Source organism: Podarcis melisellensis (assembly GCF_964234715.1).
Source record: "Podarcis melisellensis genome assembly, chromosome: 4".
Lineage (NCBI taxonomy): Eukaryota > Metazoa > Chordata > Lepidosauria > Squamata > Lacertidae > Podarcis > Podarcis melisellensis.
In genome coordinates this window covers 104,149,625-104,170,207 of record NC_138531.1, presented here as the reverse complement: position 1 = coordinate 104,170,207, position 20,583 = coordinate 104,149,625, and the positions used below count along the sequence as shown (strand labels likewise).

Genomic DNA, 20,583 nt, shown 5'->3' with positions numbered 1-20,583 from the left:
GATTGGATTCTGCAGACCCTCAATGAGAATTGGAATTCAACTGCAGTGACCCACTCCCTCAGCATGGTGGCAGCCTTACCCTTTTCTTTCAGGGGTATCACCCAACCATTTCTAGAGTAATCATCTGTCAGGGTCAAAATGTGTTTAGCCCCACTCAGACTTGCAACAGGCATAAGGCAAAAATATCTGCATGAACCAACTCAAAAGGTTTTGTGGTTATCCTGTCAGACCTAGGATAACTGCATGTTTTTACCTTTGCCTTCTCACATGCTCTGCAATCCAGGAACTTAGCACATGACTTCATTTTGCATCCCTCAGTGCACCCTGGAATTTTCTTAACATATCCCCAACTGCAGTGGGACATCCTCCTGTGCCACAAATGATGAGACATATTGTGAGTGGGAATGTTAGCACACTGTGCCTGTGCTGACTCAGTGTTTCCCTTACCTGCTTGAGGCGTTTCCAGAACAAATAGCCTGTTCTGACATTCAACAGTTGTCAGCTGTCTCTTGGAACCATTCGGCAAGTGAGACTGTTTTTCCAATGGAAACAGCTCTGCAGTTCTGCATTTGGACACCAGATGGCAGCAGTTGATAACTTGCTCCACTGTTAATCACCCAATGCTGTACATTGCTTTGGTTGCCATCCTTCACCGTTGCCATGGAAGCTGCCAAATGATGCAAACTTGTGTCTCCTTCGTTTCCCCTGGGACCTCTCCGTGCGTTCCCACGCTGTCCCATTCCTCTAATCTGGTTACCTGGGGCAATGACCTTGGAGGCATCCTGTTCCTTGGGGCAGTTTACGCAGGTGGTCTTTTGAGCCACAGTGATAACAATGACTTGTAGCAAAAGCCTTTACAGTGTCTTCAGTCTTTACTGCCCCCCCCCCCCCGGAAGCAGGACAGCCTGAGCCAGCTCGACCCTCTCTCTGCAGATGTTCCTCTTCACTGCACAGGTGCCCTGAGACAAACTGCAGCGTTAAATCTGCTGGGAGGCATGGCTTCGAGGTTCAGACACAAATGGTCATAATTCTTGTCTAGTGAACTCAGAAGAATGTAAACTTTCAAATCTTCTGGAAAAGTCACGTTTAACTGCCTCAGCCGGTTATACACAGCCACCATTTTTGTCACGTGCTCCCTGATGCTGTCCCCCGGATGTAGCCTCAGCTCAAACAAACTTCTGGTGACATGGATCTTGGCCCCTGCTGTGGTTCTGTGATGGACCCTCTCAAGTGCCTGCCAAATAGCCTGGGCATTCTCCAACCCTACAGAGCCAGTGTGGTGTAGTGGTTAAGAGCAGTGGACTCGTAATCTGGTGAACTGGGTTCGATTCCCCGCTCTTCCACATGCAGCTGCTGGGTGACCTTGGGCCAGTCACACTTCTCTGAAGTCTCTCAGCCCCACTCACCTCACAGAGTGTTTGTTGTGGGGGAGGAAGGGAAAGGAGAATGTGAGCCGCTTTGAGACTCCTTCAGGTAGTGATAAAGCGGGATATCAAATCCAAACTCTTCTTCTTCTTCTTCTTCTTCAATGTGGGGCAACTGGGAGGCATCCACACTCAGCACTAGCAAACCCATTGCTCTCTGGTCTTTCCTCAGAGCAGCAGCAGCAGCTGCCGCCACCGCAGGTGCCACGACACTGTCTCCTGCCTGGACCGGAGGGGCCTGAGTGCAGTCCCAACACACACACACACACACACACAACAGGACCTCACATCCAGAGCTATTAACCTTATAAGCTCTGGGTCTCCCACAAACACACCTCTTTAACCAGGCCTTTGGCTGATTGACGTCTAATGCCCTTTTAAAATGTGGTGAGGAGGGGTGATTTACTGTTTTTTAATTGTTTATTTAATTTCTATTTTGTGACTTTATGTTGAATGTGCCCTGAGGGTATTAGACAGGGGTCAGTAAACTTTTTCAGCAGGGGGCTGGTGCACTGTCCCTCAGACCTTGTGGGAGGCCCATCTATATACTGTATTTTTCGCTCGATGACAGGCACCTGACCATAACACGCACATAGTTTTTAGAGGAGGAAAATAAGGGGGAAAAAATCAGAATGAAACAGTAGATGTATCATTTTTGTGCTTCATGCTGTGGCCACAGACATGTGATTTGACGGTGAGTTTGGGGTAGCCCAATGCAAAAATCCTGAGAATCCATGTCGATCTGTGCTTTGTAACCATGTTTTTGCACCATTGCAGCCCCAGGCAACAGTGGGTGCGTGATTTTTTTTCGTGCAGGCTGTAGCCATGGACATGCTATGTGATCTGATGGTGAATCTGGCGTGACCCAATGCAAAGATCCTGAGGATCCATGTGGATCCATGCTTTGTAACCACGTTTTAAGTGAGGAGGGAAGGAAAAACATAGAAGGGACAAGGAGCACGAGAGGGGTGTGCAGAGAAGCAGCTGGCTAAGAATGCAGGAGAGGGGTTTAAAGGGGGGGGGAGGATGGCAAAACACCACCCACCCAAGCCAGCCATCTCTCTCTCTCTCTCTCTCTCTCTTGCATGTTTTCCGCTGCCTGCGAGTCCCTAGACGCAGCAGCAGCACCGGAGCACGGAGAGGAATTAGAAGGAAGAACACGATCCTTTCCTTTCCCCTCTGCTTGCCTGGAGGGGAGGGGATTTGCCTGCTCTTTGTTCCGTTTGAGCAAACACAGTAACGAAACAGAAGAGGGTGGGCAGTAAGACCCTGAGGCAGAATGCAGGAAAGCAGCAGCCTCTTCTCCTCAGCTCCAAGGACCACACATTCGCTCAATAACACGCACAGACATTTCCCCTTACTTTTTAGGAGAAAAAATCTGCGTGTTATAAAGGGGAAAATATGGTACTTTTTTTGGGGGGGGTGAATGAATTCCTATGCCCCAGAAATAACCCAGAGATGCATTTTAAATAAAATGACTCATTCTACTCATGTAAAAGCATGCTGATTCCTGGACTGTCTGTGGGCCAGATTTAGAAGGCGATTGGGCCGGATCTGACCCCCGGGCCTTAGTTTGCCTACCCATGGTATAAGGCATAGGAGGCAACTCTTAGAGGCTGAGAGGTCTTTGGCCCCCATTTGGAGTCTGTAATTCCCAGTTAGTTCACATTACCAATGTGTTTCTGTGTGTTCAGCACATATGATTGCAGGCGAGACTGAATAAAAGACTTCCTAGGAAATTCCCTTTGATTTCTTCTGTATTGTTTCAAATGTGACTTCACTTAACAGATAAGGACAAATCATATTTATTGCTGACAAATCCTACCATCGTCAGCTCATGAATTTTAACATGAGCAGCTGCTTTCTTCCCATCTCTTAGGTAGAAAGAACTGATAAGGAAAAGGATGAAGGGAGATAGACCCTTTCCCTCAACCTTTGGGGATCTGGGGGGGCTTCATTTCACCCCTTAGTCCTGCTCCTGAAAGCTTGGCAGATGTGGAGTATTTGCTCACACACTGCCATGACTTAAAAATCAACCTTTTTTATTTTTTAAAGAAATGGTATTGCAGTGCTAAAAAGGCTCAAGAAAGCAACTCCTGTAGTATTTGGCATCTTAGCAAGCCCAATGCCACTCTGCCAACTGTCTCACTCCCAGCTAACTAATTTGGAAAGCTGTCCTGTAATCTCTGCAAGGACCTCAGTGTCTCTTGAATCACAATTAAGCATTTATGGAAATGGTATACTGGGCCACTGAATGTGCAGCCTGCCAGCCCTGCCCTGGACGTTTTGGTGTGGCAGCAAGTGTACTTTGGAACTCCCTGCCACTTGACATCTGGCAGGAGGCTTCATGGCCCACTTTGCAGCATTCAACCTTGTTACCGCTGCTGAGTTTGTGATAACTACACATTGAGGAGAGAGAAGCCAATTTCCTACGTATATCCAAATAGATTGAGAAAGTATGGTTTTCAGTAAATATAATTTAGCTGACACTGCAAAAGAATACATCTAAACCAGCCTAGCAGACTCATGGGGAAATGGACATTTTGGGGGATGTTTTGAAGCAGTAAGTTTAGTGATCATTTATTTATTTATTTCATAAAATGTATATACCGCTTGATTGTAAACAAAACGAAACCCTCAAGGCAGTTTACAAAAGATACGGTGAAATCATGAAAAATGTACAGCACTACTTTAAAATAGGCAAAAATTAAAATGCTAATATTCACCTCAACTTTCTAAGCACCTGCACAGGCATGTTTTTAGCAGGTTCTTCCCCCAAAAGGTGGAAGGGAGGCGCCTGCTTGATCTCAAGAGGCAGGGAGTTCCAAAGGGTCTGTGCTGCCATACTAAACAATTGAGGTCTATTATGTGGCACCTGAAGCTGAAGCAATTGAGTGTCTGCCTGTGGGGTAAGGAGGGGATCTCATGGGTAAACTGTTCCCTATGATAATGGAAAGGCCTTGAACTGGGCCTGGTAGCCAATGGGCAACCAGTGAAGCCCTGTGAGCCAAAGGGTCATATGCTGAGAAGGCCTCGCTCCCGACAGCAATCGTGCTGCAGCATTCTGCACCAGTTGCAGATTCTGGATCAAGCGCAAGAGATGCCCCACATGGAGTGCACTGTGGTCATCCAGCCTTGAAGAAACGAAGGTGTGAGCTGCTGTGGCCGGGCTCTCCCAGTCCAGGAATGTTGAACCATCCACAGCTGCTCAAAGGAGCTTCCAGGAACCGAGTCTGCCTGAGTCTCCGCTGGATACAGAAGCAGCCCCAAGTCCCATGAGGTTCATATGGAGAGAACCTTTGGCTTACCCTATTTACTAATAAAAATAACTGGAAAGAGACATGAGATAAATAAAATGAAAGCAAACATTTGTGGCCCCCTCTCGTGGTTTCTGCCCAAATGTCAGTGTTGTGGGAGAGGCACCGTGCCTGGCAGGGCCCGGCTTGGCACCCAGGAGGGCAAGGAGGTGTCTAGTGGTTTGCAGGCCCCTTTGGCCCTTGGCCAAAAAGGCCAAGCACCCTCTGGCGGATCTGCTGGGTCTTCACCCCATAGACGAGGGGGTTCACCATGGGCGGCAGGAGGAGGTAGAGGCAGGCCAGCAGGATGTGGATGTACGGAGGCACGTGGTGGCCAATCCGGTGGGTCAGGAAGGTGAAGAGGGCGGGCACATAGGAGACCAAGATGGTGCAGGTGTGGGCCGCACAGGTGCCCAGGGCCTTGGCGCGAGCGTCCCATGATGAGAGCCGGAAGACGGCCCGGAGGATCAAGGTATAGGAGGCAGCAATGAGCCCCAGGTCCAGCACCACCACTGAGAGGGCCACGCAGATGCCATACACCCGGTTGACAGTCGTGTCACTGCAGGCCTGCTTGACCACTGCCATGTGCTCACAGTAGGTGTGCTGGATGACTGTTCGGAAGCCACCAGGCAGCCTCTTGAGGAGGAGGAGGGGGCAGGGCAGGACCAGGATCACGCCCCTGGCAGCCGCCGCCAGCCCCATCCTGGCCACTGCTGTGTTGCTAAGGATGGCCGCATAGTGGAGAGGGTGGCAGATGGCGACATAGCGGTCAAAGGCCATGGCCAGCAAGATGGCGGACTCCACGATGGAGAAGGTGTGGATGAAGTACATCTGCGTCAGGCAGGCATGGAAGCCAATCTCCCTGGCGCCCGACCACATGATGGCCAGCATCTTGGGCAAGGTGGAGGTGCTGATGACCAGGTCGTTGGCAGCCAGCATGGAGAGGAAGAGGTACATGGGCTGGTGGAGACTGGGCTCTGTCTTGATGATGAAGAGGATGGTGACGTTCCCCAGCACAGTCAGGACGTACATGAGGAAGAGGGGGGTCCCAATCCAGGTGTGGAAGGCTTCCAGACCAGGGATGCCCACCAGGATGAAGGAGAATTGGCCCAGTAAGCTGGCTGTGCTGTTGAGGGCCTCCAGCGTTGCGAAAAGGAGTCACGAGAGAGAGACCCACCCTGGCGAAGCTTCTGAGACCTGGAGAAAGTCACACAGCTGGAAGAGGGAGAGAGAAGGGTGGCCCCTGGAGGAAGTGCTGGGCTCACCTGGCTCCCTCCTGCGCCCTTTCAGGAGCCCAGAAAGAACTATTGCCCCACTGCTGCTAAAACCAAGAGCCCATCTAGCCCAGCCTCCTATTCTCACAGTGGCCGATCAGGTGCCCCAACAGGAAACCCCCAAGCAGGATCTGAGCCCTCTTCTCCCCTCCTGTGGCTTCCAGCAACTGCTTTCCAGAAGCATGGCTGCCTCTCCTTGTGGAGCCAGAGCAGAGCCCTCTCCTCCTCCAGGAATTTGTCCTTGAAAGGCACATCGGTTGGTGGACATTGCTGCCTCATGAGGCAGGGAGTTCCACCATTTAACTAAGAAGGACTTCCTTTTATGCCAACTGAATCTTCCAACATTAATCTTCATTATGGGCTCTAATGTTGGGAGAGGAGAAAAATTCTCTCGATCCACTCTCTACATGCCATGCAGAAATTCATAAATATCCATCATAGGATTCTCCGGCCGAACATTACCAGGATATCAAAGGTGGAATTGTCCAACAACTTTCGGGGTGTCCTGGTTTTTACTTTTTAAAATATGGCGGTCCTAGGGTCTCGAGCTGACATAAGCCTAAAATTACTTTCTGGCCCATGAAGAACAGCCAAGCCAATTTTCTGCAGCTCTTAATGATCTACGATATATGTTTGTGTGTGTACAAATATACACCCACCCTATAATTCCCCCCTCTCTGGTCTTTGGTCTGGCCTTGGCTCCCTCACCACTGCCCAACCCCTGTGGCCAAAATCATTCTTGTTCTCCCTGGATTGAATTCTGCCTCAGGGCAGGGACCTGTCCTTTAACATTTTTCAAAAGGCCACCCATGCCAATGGCACAATGTAAAATAGCAGTAATGGTGACTTTTACAATTCTCTTTTGTGTGTGTCCATAGCGGTGTGTGGTGTGTGTGTGCAGGGGGCAGCTGCCCCCCTAAATCAAGTAAATAGATAGAAAACATTTAACTAACTGACCAATTGCATCACAGTTCTGCTCCCCACCCAACATAAAGCTTGCAGCCCCCCCCCAAATAAATCCTGGCTATCACCATGGTCCTGTGCCTGTTCTATTCCAAAACACTGACTTTTGGGGACCGTGCTGAGATTATTGTTCACCTTTTCCAGCCACACGTCACATCACTGCCTTGGCTCCATCACGTTCCCTTCAGACCCTTGCGATGCCGTGGCTTCCCTTGACCAGGTCACTGAAGGTTACCCTCTGCAGAAGGAGGAGGAGGAAGAGGAAGAGGAAGAGGAGAAATAGAAGAAGAAGAACACCAGAGGGTCATTTGGCCCCTGCAGTGCAGGAAACACAGCTACAGAATCCCTGACAGATGGTCCCCCAACCTCTGCCCAAAGACCTCCAGGGATGGAGAGCTGTTGTTGATGATACAATCATAGGATTATAGACTTTGGAGGGGACACAAAAAAGCATCTAGTCCAACCCTCTACAACACAGGGATCACTGACAAGGAATCTACCTTGCAAATGCACAAGACTTACTGGGGAAGCGGGAGAGGAGAGCCTTGGTTGGAGGAGATGAGGAAGTGTGGGCCCAGGAGGAAAGAAAGAAGTGGGGCAAGGGAGAGATGGAGGAGAAGGTTGGAAAGAAGGGAAAGGGAAGGGTGGAGAGGGAAATCAGTCTTGTGAGAAGATACAAAGGAGGCACGAGCTGGAGGGAGCAAGGAAGTGAATGGAGCTCCAAAAGGGGAAAGGGAGGGGACAGTGGAGGCAGATGGAGGAGGACTGGTGGTGGATGGATAGATGGAGGCAAACAGGAAAGAGGGATTAGCTGCCATCCCTGCATTACAGCGACTTGGACTAGATGCTCCTTGGAGGTCCCTTCCAGCTCTGGTTCTATGACAGGCAGGAGGAGAAGGAGGCTGTGCTCTGGCAGCCCCAGAAATGGCTCCCCTCCAACCTGCCGTCCTGCTGCTGCTGAGTCTGGAATAAAAATCACCCTTGCCATTGTTATTGCAGCAACAAGGAATGCAAGTAGAACATGGATGTTTCCATAGGGAGGAACTCCTCTGCCCTATTTTTGGTCCTCCACCCAACCCAACTAAAATTTCTCGGCTCCCTGCAGGACCAAAATCCTCCAACGTTTTCTCTGATGAAAATAGGGATGGCAAGGAATTATGGTGCTGGAGGAAACTCTTGAGAGTCCCATGGACTGCAAGAAGATCAAACCTCTCCATTCTGAAGGAAATCAGCCCTGAGTGCTCACTGGAAGGACAGATCCTGAAGCTGAGGCTCCAGTACTTTGGCCACCTCATGAGAAGAGAAGACTCCCTGGAGAAGACCCTGATGCTGGGAAAGATGGAGGGCACAAGGAGAAGGGGACGACAGAGGACGAGATGGTGGGACGGTGTTCTCGAAGCTACAAACATGAGTCTGACCAAACTGCAGGAGGCAGTGGAAGACAGAAGTGCCTGGCATGCTCTGGTCCAGGGGGTCAGGAAGAGTCGGACATGACTAAACAACAATAAAAGGAATATTGGGACATTCCAGGATCAAATCAGAATCTGGGACGGCTTCTGCAAATCCAGGAGTGTCCTTGGAAAAGAGGGTCTGCAAGAGCTGATCCAGCACACAAGCAGGTGAAAGAGAAGCCTCAGGCTCCAGCCAGGAAGCGCAGATGTAGGAAGGCAGGAAGAAAAAGAGAGAGAAGGGGGAGTCTCCAAGGTCACTTACTGCCATTGTGGCTGGAGTGTCTGCCATGCCGGTCCTTGGCATCAGCTGCTTGGAGTTCTTGGGGTCCCCCTGGCACCCCTTATATTCTGGCCCAGATCCTCCCTAGGGTGTCTGTGCCACTGGCGACGCCTCCTTTTGCGCGTAATTGCAGTTCAAGTGTGCGGCTTCCTCAGGGAGGGGAGCAGCCTCTGGACCCATGAGTAGGTGCTGGATCTGTCCTGCGACAAAGCTGGACATTGGCGGACTCCAGAGGGACAAATGAAAGCGCTTCTCCACACAGCACAGAGCTAAACTGCCGAGCTATCTCCCCCCGGAGGCAGTGGATGGTTTCTGAAGAGGATCAGACAGGCTCATGGAGGAGGAGAATGCTGCCAGGGGCTCCCAGGCTTTGCTGGAGGCAGCCAGGCTTCTGAATACCAGATGCAGGGAACCACAAGAAGGAAGGGGCCCCACTCACCTGCATTCCCAAACCTAGCTAGAATCATAGGGGCTTATCCGTTGTTCTGCCCAACATAGCTCATTTCCCCTTAGAGCCTATTCCTACTCGCAGAATACAGCCACCTTCCCTGAATGGGAAGCACTTGGGAGAAGGCAAATATATGATCACCGAGATCTAGGGTGCGGAGAAAGGAATGCAGTTCTTCCAGAACTCTAATGCAAATCTATCTCCAAATGGGGGACTGTTACAGAATGGAGGGGGGGCACATGAACGGAGTCTTACTCCTGAGTAAGACACGTAGAACCCAAGGAGGCGACCTCAAGGGAACCCTACCATACTAGGACTCCCCTCACCCCATCACAATGTTGCGCCAAGTACCGCATAAAACCCCAAGAATAAAGCACCATTTCTGACCCTGTATCTCTAAACTACACACAGGCAGGCGGTATGAACGATTGATGTATTTTATGAATGAACAAGGTATTTGCATCAGGATGCGCTCTAGCCAATCAGATTGCGTCAAATACAGCCCTTCAGCCAATCACAGCAGCTCAATTCGAGTTGCTTTGCACGCTCCACTGAGCGCTGACAAGGTGATGACAAACTACAAGAAAGAAGATTCCACCTAAGCCTTAGGAAGAACTTCCTGACAGTAAGAGCTGTTTGACAGTGGAATTTGCTGCCAAGGAGTGTGGTGGAGTCTCCTTCTTTGGAGGTCTTTAAGCAGAGGCTTGACAACCATATGTCAGGAGTGCTCTGATGGTGTTTCCTGCTTGGCAGGGGGTTGGACTCGATGGCCCTTGTGGTCTCTTCCAACTCTATGATTCTATGACAGCTCCCGCTGTGAGAACAATGGACTGATTCAGTTGAAACCTGTTAACTTGTTAATCCAATCAAAACTAGATACAATGTAGCAATGTCAGACCAGGTTACTTCTGAAAAAAACCGTCTGTACTAAAAAAAAGCCTAAAACACTTGGAAATTCATAGAAAATCACTGTCCACCGATTCTCTTCATTCCACTGCCAATCTACTTTGTTGGCCAAGGACCTGATAAGCCCTCGGCCCTCACCGCAATCCCTCAAGCAGGAGGTCACGTATGCACAGGAAGGGACTCATAGGTGTCAATCACTGGGCAACCCCCTCCTCCGGACTTACCCAGGTGGAAGACTATGCAATAATAATAATAATAATAATAATAATAATAATAAATTTTATTTATATCCCGCCCTCCCCAGCCGAAGCCGGGCTCAGGGCGGCTAACAACAATCAAATAATCAAACAGTCAAATAATCACACATTCTAAAAATATTTCATTATAAAAATTAATTAAAATCAAATTGATGGCAACCGATTAAGCAAAATTCTGTGCAGGTTGCCAGAGGAGGGAGTCAGGCTGTGCCTTGACCAAAGGCCCGGTGGAACAACTCTGTCTTGCAGGCCCTGCGGAAAGATGTCAGGTCCCGCAGGGCCCTAGTCTCTTGTGACAGAGCATTCCACCAGATTGGAGCCGCAGCCGAGAAGGCCCTGGCTCTAGTTGAGACCAGCCTAACCTCTCTGAGGCCTGGGACCTTGAGGATGTTATTATTTGCAGACCGTAGGTTTCTCTGTGGGGCATACCAGGAGAGGCGGTCCCGTAGGTACGAGGGTCCTAGGCTGTATAGGGCTTTAAAGGTTAAAACCAGCACCTTAAACCTGATCCTGTACTCCACCGGGAGCCAGTGCAGCTGGTATAGTACCGGATGAATATGATCTCGCAGCGAAGACCCTGTAAGGAGTCTCGCTGCAGCATTCTGCACCCGATGGAGTTTCTGGGTCAGTCTCAAGGGCAGCCCACGTAGAGCGAGTTACAATAATCCAGTCTGGAGGTGACCGTCGCGTGGATCACAGTGGCTAGGTCAGGGCGAGAGAGATAAGGGGCCAATTGCTTAGCTTGGCGGAGATGAAAAAATGCCGCCTTTGTTATAGCTGTAATCTGCGCCTCCATAGAGAGGGAGGTATCGAAGATTACACCCAAACTCTTAACAGATGGTGCTGGCACTAATTGCACCCCCGCAAGAGATGGGAGTTGCCCCCTCAATCCCATATCGTCCCGTCCCAGTCAGAGGACCTCTGTCTTCGAAGGATTTAACTTCAACCGGCTCCCACGTAACCATTCAGCCACAGCTTCCAGACATCTGGTCAGTGTGTCTGGGGCCAAGTCAGGATGGCCATCCATCAACAGATAGAGTTGGGTGTCATCAGCATACTGATGTCAACCCAGCCCAAAACTCCGGACAAGCTGGGCGAGGGGGCGCATAAAGATGTTAAAAAGCATCGGGGAGAGAATTGCACTCTGAGGCACTCCACACACCAAGGAGTGGCGCGATGACAATTCCCCCCCAAGCGCCACCCTCTGTCCCCGACCAGAGAGAAACGAGCGCAGCCATTGAAGGACTGTGCCCTGGATCCCCACGTAGGCAAGGCGGTGGTCCAGGAGTTTGTGATCGACCATGTCGAAGGCTGCTGACAGATCTAGAAGAATCAGCAGCCCCAACCCGCCTCGATCCAGCTGCCTGCAGAGATCATCTGTTAGGGCGACCAGAGCCGTCTCGGTCCCATGACCAGCGCGGAAGCCGGACTGGAATGGATCCAGAGCCGATGTTTCATCCAGAAACCTACCAAGCTGTTCAGCAACCGCTCTCTCAATCACCTTACCCAGGAATGGAAGATTCGAGAACCGGGCGGTAATTGGATAGATCTAAGGGACCTAGTGATGTTTTCTTTAAGAGCGGGCGCACCACTGCCTCCTTCAGTTCCCCTGGGAATATCCAGGTGCCAAGGGACAAATTGATGATATCCCCTAGGGGGGCCCGCACCTCGTCTGGACACGCTCTAATCAGCCAAGACAGGCACGGGTCGAGAGGACAGGTGGTGGGCTTTCCAGCTCGGAGGAATCTGTCCACATCAGCTGGAGATATCCGGTCAAAGTGGTCCAATACTGGACCCGAGGACAGTCGAGGGGCCTCCAGTTCCGTTATTGTATCCATATTGGCAAGGAGGTCACGGCGGAGCAACAGGACCTTCTCCGCAAAAAAGCTCGCAAATGCCTCACCGCTGTGTGTCAGATTGTTATATAAATTGTAGGTGCTTAGAATGTACTCCCAATACATATTCTGTATTTTCACGTTGCCCCCCCCATATTCCTCTCATGTTAATCATGTATACCCTCCCCTTTTATGATGTAGTAATGATGTAGTGATGATGTTTAGTGAACTGTATGCTGGGATAAGATATGAACTTTCAAAAGCCCTTGTCACCCCGTTCTTGGGGTTCAATTCCTCTTTGAACCTGTTGCGCAATAAACTTTGATCTTCAGCTATTTGCTCTTGTTGGTAGCTGGACTCCTTCTTTGTTTCACAGGGACCCACGGGCTCTGCCCAACGTGCTGGGTGGGTGAGCAGCCTCGCACCTGGATTTTTCCGTAACATTTTTGCGCCCAATCTGCATGGAGCTTGCGGTTTCCCCATGTTTCTGACCGGAGTCTCCAAAATCTTCAGCCAGCATTGGACCTCTTTTGCCTGGGAAGATCCTATTGGACCCCCAGCCATCTTCTGGGGTGGAAATTGGCTAGCCTCGAGGAACCCAAACAGGGAGCAAAGGCAGGATGCAGCCAGCTTATTCGTTGATCCCGGGATCGCAACAGAAGATGTGTGAGTATAGGTTGAAATCCAGTGCACTGGTGGGAATGGGGTGGTGACACCTGGCAACTGAATTCTCTGCCCTCTTATCTATCATTCTTCCTTACCTTTCTCTTGGTCCAGATTGTCAGAAAGAGAAAGGGTCCAGTGTGCTTTGAAGATGTCGTTGTTCGTTTCACAGACGAGGAGTGGGCGTTGCTGGATCCTGACGAGAGAGTTCTGCATAAGGACGTCATGGAGGAGAATCGTGGGATCATGGCCTCTCTTGGTAAGGCTCCCTGTGGGATCATCATATTTGCCTGGAAATTCAAAATGAATATCTATGTGATGAACCTCCCAGATTGTGACAGAACTTATAAGACCCCCACAGCTCACCTTGAATGGAAGACTGTCAACTGTCTTCTCCCTGAATGTTCTTCTGACAGTTATACTTTTTCAAACAATTATCAGGCTGGTCTGAACTGCCCTGGCCATTTTAAATGTCAGCTTTGGAGTTGTTAGGGTAGTTGAAGTAGCTTCTGTCAGGTTTTCTGTTTTTACTTTGCTCCTCTCAGTCTTGGGTTGACCAAAGAGATGACTGGCATTGGAGATGGAGGCGATTCCATGATGGGGTCAAAAGAAATCCATCCCAGAGAAGAACTAGGCTTTTAATATCTCAGGTTCCCATAAATCTGTTAAAGTCTGTCAATAAAGGCAATGAACTCACATCTAATTCCCTTAATTTCTTCTGCAAGCATTAATTAGCATTGTTCAGTACTTGGGGGCTGTATTTCTTCCCGAGGCTTCAATCTTTTTCTCTCTTCATTGCAGATAGTGATGAATTGGAAAGCAAGAAAATTCCCAACGTGGAGAAGCCACATAAATATTTGGAGTGTGGAAAGGGCTTCAGTCAACACTCCCATTCCACTTCCCCTCAAAGAAATCCCATTTTGAGGAAATACTATCAGTGTTTGGAATGTGGGAAGAACTTCAGTCAGAAGGAAAATCTCACTTCCGAACAGAAATGTCACAGTGGGGAGAAACCATTTCAGTGCCAAGATCGTGAAAAGAGATTCACGCAGAAGGAAAATCTCAGCTCCCATAAAAAAAATCATACAGGGGAGAAACCACATCACTGCTTGGAATGTGGGAAGAGCTTTAGTACAAGGAAAGAATTCTGTCAGCATCAGAGAATTCACAGTGCAGAAAAACCATTTAAATACCAAGATTGTGGAAAAGGTTTCAGTAAGAGAGCCCGTCTCACTTGTGATCAAAGAATTCATGCAAAGAAACCATACCAGTGTGCGGAACGTGGAAAGAGCTTCAGGTGGAAGGAAAGCCTCACTTCCCATCAGAGAATTCACAGTGAGGAGAAACAATTTCAATGTCAAGAGTGTGGAAAGATATTCAATCACAGGGGCAGTCTCATTTCCCATGAAAGAATTCACACAGGGGAGAAACCCTATAAGTGCATTGAATGTGGAAAGAGCTTCAGTAGGAGCTCCGATCTCACTAAGCATCAAAGAATTCATACAGGGGAGAAACCCTATCAGTGTGTGGAATGTGGAAAGAGCTTCAGTAAGAAGGTCAATCTTACTTCCCATCAAAGAATTCATACAGGGGAGAAACCCTATCAGTGTATGAAATGTGGAAAGAGCTTCAGTCATAGCTCCCATCTCACTTCCCATCAAAGAATTCACACCGGGGAGAAACCATATCACAACCATGGCAGATGGCCTTCCAACCTCTGCTGTAAAACCTCCATGGAAGGAAAGTCCATCACTTTCCAAAGGAGTCCATTCTGTTGGTTTCTGCTTCCCTCACTGAGCAGCAGAAGTGCTTGTCACAAGACAGGTGTTTACATTCCACACAGTCTGTACTGTTGGAGGTTTTCCCACGGGAACGGGAGACTGGATGTGACGTCTACTGGTTTCCTGTTTTTCCCTGCTCTTTGCAGTTTCAGTTTTGTGATTCTCTCCGTGCTTTAGAGGAGAGATGACGCTTTCTCTGCTCCGGCAGAGGGAAAATGTTTTTCTGTAACTTACCAGCTTGAACTGTAAATAAAGTAGTATAGAGCATGTTGGCTCATACTTTTCATCATTCCGCTGTGCACTGGACACTGCTTATCTCCAACATTTGGTTTCGGGCCCAGAAAAATGCAGTGTTTTGAGAATGGGCTTCAGAAGTCGGGCTCCTGGCAGAGGAACAAAGGAGCAAGAGACGAAGTGCCGGCAGAGGATCGGAAAGCAGCAGAGAGACGGAACGCAAGGTATCTGCTCTGCGCGTCAAAATGATTGATGAAGGTATGTGCTACTGCTCCGGGCAGCCTGCCAGCTTCTAATTAATGGCTTTATGGCTGGACTTTGAACTTTTAATAGCCGGTTTTGCCGCGGCACAGGCAATTGGCTCAAAGGGACGCTATGCTGGGAAAGTGAAAGTAACTTTTAGAAGTGCTGTTGTTTCAAAGCAGCTGCAGAATTCAGTGACGCAGCAGGAATTAGGACATAGAGAAAGCACTTGGGGACTTTCGCTTTTGAACTTGCTTTTGGAATGCAGTTTGAAACAGCTGCAGATAAGCAACGTAGCATACAGAAAGCAGCACAGGCAAGGCAGAGGCTGTTTTGAGATTGCCTTTGGATTGAAGCAGCTGTACACAGAAGCAGCATGTATACAGCAGCTTGATTTAAAGCAGCATAGATGATGCAGGAGGCAAATGCCAGAGTCATGATGGCTAGCTGCAGAAGGCTGGATGAGGCAAGTGGGGAATTTGATACCACTCATCAGCCAAATGCTCAACTCACAGTAGCTTGTGATACTGCCATGATTCAGAATGTAGCAGATCGGCGGGGTGATAGCTGCATGGGAAAGGGGGAGTCTTCACAGACGTCATCCCATAGTGCAGTGGAACCACCAGATGGCGCCAAAGCTTTGAAGGCAGTGAAATGCTACTCGTGTGGACGTCTAGGCCATATGAAGAGGGAATGCAAATATCCCAGGGCCAAGACAGAGCAGCGCAGCGAAAGCTCATCGCGTGGAAAAGGCCGAGGCAAAGGCAGAGGTCCGGTGTCCAGGACAACGCAGCACAAGGCAATGGTCTCACGCTACGCTCCAAAGGTTACAAAGGTTGCGGAGGTTGCAGAGGTCCAGAAGACGTCTAGATCTTTCTTCGTTGTTGATTCAGCGGCAACGCATCACATGTGCAACGATAAGCGACTGTTCGTGTCTTTTACACCGCAGGAAGGTGCGATTCACCAGGCGGATGACCACACTATCCCCAGTAAAGGCTACGGAACTGTTGTTCTTCACAGTTTGGACTTATCGATACAGGATGTTCTTTATGTGCCGGAAGCGAAACATAATCTGCTCAGCGTTGGACAGCTGATTGAGAAGAAGATTGACGTTTCCTTTAAGAACAATAGATGCATCATCACCAAGAAAAATGATTATCAATTGTATGCTGAATTTGTTGATCGTTTGTTTGTTTTGTATTATGATGATGTTGTGCAGGATGACACTTGTTGCATTGCAGGTTCTAACAAAAGTTTGCATGCAGAATGTATTCACGACTTTCACAGGAAATTTGGACATTTGCATTTTGAGGCAGTATCTAAAATGCCTGCCTTGGTTGAAGGTATGACTATTAAACCCTGCAGGTACCACATGAAGTGCAAGGCATGCGCAGCAAACAAGGTGAAAATGGCTGCGAAAGGTAAGGTGTCTAGTAGGCAAGCTACAGAACCATACCAGGTTGTTCATGCTGATTTGGTTGGACCACTAGCGCCCTCTTTGGGTGGGAATAGGTACTTCATGGTTCTCATTGATGCATTTTCCAGGTATATTTATGTGTACAATCTCAAGCAGAAATCAGAGGCTTTTCCCAGGTTCAAGGAATTCTGTGCTTGGTTGGGAAATGTGCATGGTAAGAAGGTAAAGATTCTTTTTACTGACCGGGGGGGAGAATTCACTTCTCAGCAGTTTGAAGCTTTTCTGGCTGAGAAAGGAATTCAACACGATTTGTCTAGTCCTCGCTCGCCATGGCAGAATGGGCTTGCGGAACGAGCAAATCAAACATTGCTTCAAGGGTTAAAAACCTTGCTGCATGATGCAAATCTTCCAGAGAGTTATTGGGCCGAAGCTCTCTCATGTTTCACTTACAGTTATAATCGCAGGTTATCTTCAGCGATTGGTTGTACCCCCTATGAGAAGATGTTTGGCAAGAAGCCATACATCAAACACATGATAATTTTTGGTTCTGACATGTGGGTTCACTCACCACAAAACTCCAAGTTAGACAAGCGTGGATTGCATGGTATCTTTCTAGGTTATCAGAAAGGGTCTTACAGAATAATGATGACTGACTCTAAGGAGATTAAGCTCACAAGAAGTGTTGAGTACAATGCCAAGTGGGGGGAGAATGTGGGAATTTTCCAGTGTTATCCTGATGACAGTGATGAGACTGAGGATAGTCAAAAGCAACCACAACAACCCACACCCACTGATGAAGGTTCTGATTCTGAGTCTGAAACTGAATCGGGTGATTCAGAGGATTTCAAGAGTGCGAAAGCCTCTATGCGACCCTCTGAAAGCTCTGATCAAGAATTGGAGGAACCATTGTTCACAATAGGTCACTTTTCTCCTAAGAAGGAAGAGGAGAGCGTTGAAGACTTAAGGCTAATTCGCAGGTCACAGAGAGCCACAAAAGGCAGACCTCCAAAGAGATTTGCTGATGAGTTTGCTAAGATAGCAGTAACAGCTGTTAAAAGCTCCAAGAAGGTTTTTGAACCTTCAAGTTTCCAAGAAATCCAGGATTTGGATTCAAAGGAAGCTGAGCCATGGTTAAATGCCATGAAGGCTGAGCTTGATTCCTTGGAAAGGAACAAAACATGGGAACTTGTTCCAGTAGTTCCAGGAATGAAATTGCTTGGAAGCAAATGGGTCTTCAAAGCGAAGACTGATCAAAATGGCAAGATAGTCAGACACAAAGCCAGATTGGTAGCCAGAGGATTTGCACAGGTACCAGGTGAAGACTATCACGAGACCTACTCACCTACAGTGAGGTATGAGAGCATTAGGCTTATGCTCAAGCTAGCTGCAGAGGAAAATCTACACATTAGTCACCATGATGTGAATACAGCTTTTCTGTACGGATCTCTAAATGAATCACTTTATATGCTTCCACCTGATGGCGTACAGGTAAAACAGGGATTTGTTTGTGCTCTGAAAAAGTCAATTTATGGTCTCAAACAAAGTGCACGGTGTTGGCACACAAAACTCACTGAAGTATTGCTTTCTCTAGGTTTTAAGCAAGGGAAATCTGATCCATGTGTATTTGTCAAAGAGGAGGGGCAAAAGAAACTGTATTGTTTGTTTTATGTTGATGATCTTTTATTCTTTTGGAAAGATGTCACAATGTACAATAACGCCCTAGCTCAACTGAAAGAGCACTTTGACATGAAAGATCTTGGTGAGGTAAACAACTACCTATCTCTGGAAATAGAGAGAGATCAAGATGGTAACATTCTGGTACACCAGTCACGGAAAATTGCTGATGTGTTAAGCAAACTAAACCTGATGGATGCTAACCCTGTAGACACACCGATGATAACAGGTTATCAGGTAGATGACACTGAAGAAGCATTTTCTGACACAACACTGTACAGAAGTGTGCTAGGCAAGCTAAACTTCATTGCCAGATGTTCAAGACCAGACATTGCTGTTAGCTGTGATTTGCTAAGCAGACAAGTCAACAATCCTACTGTTAAGGATTGGAAAGCTCTGAAACGCATAGCGCGGTATTTGAAAGGCACTATGCATTACAGACTGAGATTTAACAATCAGAAGTCTGGTGGTCTTGAGATATTTGCAGATGCAAGTTTTGGAAGTGACACTACAGACAGGAAAAGTACGTCTGGAGTTTGCTATAAGTACAATCAGGGTCTATTTGATTGGTCATGCAAGAAGCAAACAACAGTTAGCTTAAGTACTTGTGAAGCTGAACTGAATGCACTGTCTTATTCACTTAAAGATTGTGAATGGTTGTTACAATTGTGCAAAGACATGAAAATTCCTGTCAAATGTCCAATCCAGGTTTACCAGGACAACAAAGCATGTTTGGCTTTGCTGAATTCTGAAGGTTGTAAGCAAAGCACGAAGCACTTGCAATTGAAGTTGCAACATGCTAGGGAACGTATTCAGAAGGGACTCGTAACGGTGTCCTATATGCCAGGTAATGAAATTCCTGCTGATGTATTGTCCAAGATTGTATCAAGGGATCAACACTGTACCTATGTGCAGAAGTTGGGTTTGTACTAATATTGTACGAACACGCTGCCCAGTGATGTTCACAGAAAGGGGGAGGATGTTGGTTTCTGCTTCCCTCACTGAGCAGCAGAAGTGCTTGTCACAAGACAGGTGTTTACATTCCACACAGTCTGTACTGTTGGAGGTTTTCCCACGGGAACGGGAGACTGGATGTGACGTCTACTGGTTTCCTGTTTTTCCCTGCTCTTTGCAGTTTCAGTTTTGTGATTCTCTCCGTGCTTTAGAGGAGAGATGACGCTTTCTCTGCTCCGGCAGAGGGAAAATGTTTTTCTGTAACTTACCAGCTTGAACTGTAAATAAAGTAGTATAGAGCATGTTGGCTCATACTTTTCATCATTCCGCTGTGCACTGGACACTGCTTATCTCCAACACATTCCACTGTATAACTGCTCCTATTGTCAAAATGTAAGGCTTTTAAACAGAGATTGGATGGTCATCTGTCATGGATACTTTAGTTGAGATTCCTGCACTGCAGGGGGTTGGACTAGATTACCCTTCCAACCCTATGATTCTCTTCTTCTTTGGTGATCCCTCGTAGCCGAGTAAGGTTGTTTTCCATGAACATGGTCTTAACAGTGAATCCGTAAGTGACTGGAGGCCAATTCTGGATCCACACCTCCTTCCACAGTGGGGACATTGGTTTCTGGGCAGGAGTTGATAACAGTGAGGGTTTGCCAAGTGTGCCTTCCTCTATTACTTTTCTGTCTTTTGCCCTGAGTTTGAGCATCTACAAAGCCCATGACACCTTTGGTAAAGGCTGTTCTCCAATTGGAGCACTCACAGGCCACTGTTTCCCAATTGTCGGTGTTTATACTACTTTTTTTTTAAGATTTGCCTTGAGAGAGTCTTTGAACCTCTTTTGTTGACCACCAGCATTACGCTTTCCATTTTTAAGTTCGGAATAGAGTAGTTGCTTTGAAAGAAGAAGAAACAAAACATCTACAGTACCTCAGGGAGAAGGTGGGTGGGGGATAAAGATCTACACTGGGAACAAGGGTGGGAGGAGTCCAGCAGAACCTCCTATTTGCCAAGATATCACTGTAGACTCAGCATGGGATGCTGCCAAGGAGGCGATGGATCTGGCTTCCAAGGAGTGTGGTGCAGCTGTCACTGTCGCTGTGGCGGCAACAGCAGGCAGTGCTTTCCTTGGAGGCCAGATCTGCTGTCCCATGGATCCTGCCACCGAGGCAGTCACCTCACCTTGCCTCATGGGTGGGATGGCCCTGCCTTCCACCCAGCTATGATGCCAACATCCCTGCCTGTCCTTCATCTCTTGCATGCCCCTGCTTTCACAACTGGGGGTGCCTCCTAATCCCTCCTGTTTTGCAACCCCCTCTGCACCCCCATTTTCACCTTCACCCCTTTCCCCCTCTGCTCTCCTCCTTGCTTTCTTTATCTCTCCCTTGCAGAGGGAATATTGCAGATATTAAGACTGCACAGCTTGAAGCGACTGGAAGTTTTATTTTGGAATAAAACATTGTCTAGACCCATTAGA

The 20,583-nt window shown here is 48.2% G+C and overlaps 1 protein-coding gene across 2 annotated transcripts; it reads right to left on the bottom strand.

Moving 5' to 3' along the window:
* Nucleotides 1–4,132: 4,132 nt before the first annotated feature.
* On the bottom strand, nucleotides 4,133–9,068 carry LOC309369295 (olfactory receptor 52P1-like). 2 transcript variants are annotated; one of them, XM_081910117.1, is made up of 3 exons: nucleotides 8,671–9,068; nucleotides 7,093–7,195; nucleotides 4,133–5,935 (listed from the first exon to the last, which is right to left on the bottom strand). In XM_081910117.1, exon 3 carries the CDS (start codon nucleotides 5,750–5,752, stop codon nucleotides 4,895–4,897), a length of 858 nt encoding a protein of 285 aa, XP_081766243.1. In that variant the 5' UTR covers nucleotides 5,753–5,935; nucleotides 7,093–7,195; nucleotides 8,671–9,068; the 3' UTR covers nucleotides 4,133–4,894. The 2 variants fall into 2 exon arrangements, with proteins under 2 accessions (XP_081766243.1, XP_081766244.1); XM_081910118.1 differs by lacking the exon at nucleotides 8,671–9,068 and having other exon boundaries at nucleotides 7,093–7,219.
* Between the last annotated feature and the right edge of the window lie 11,515 nt (nucleotides 9,069–20,583).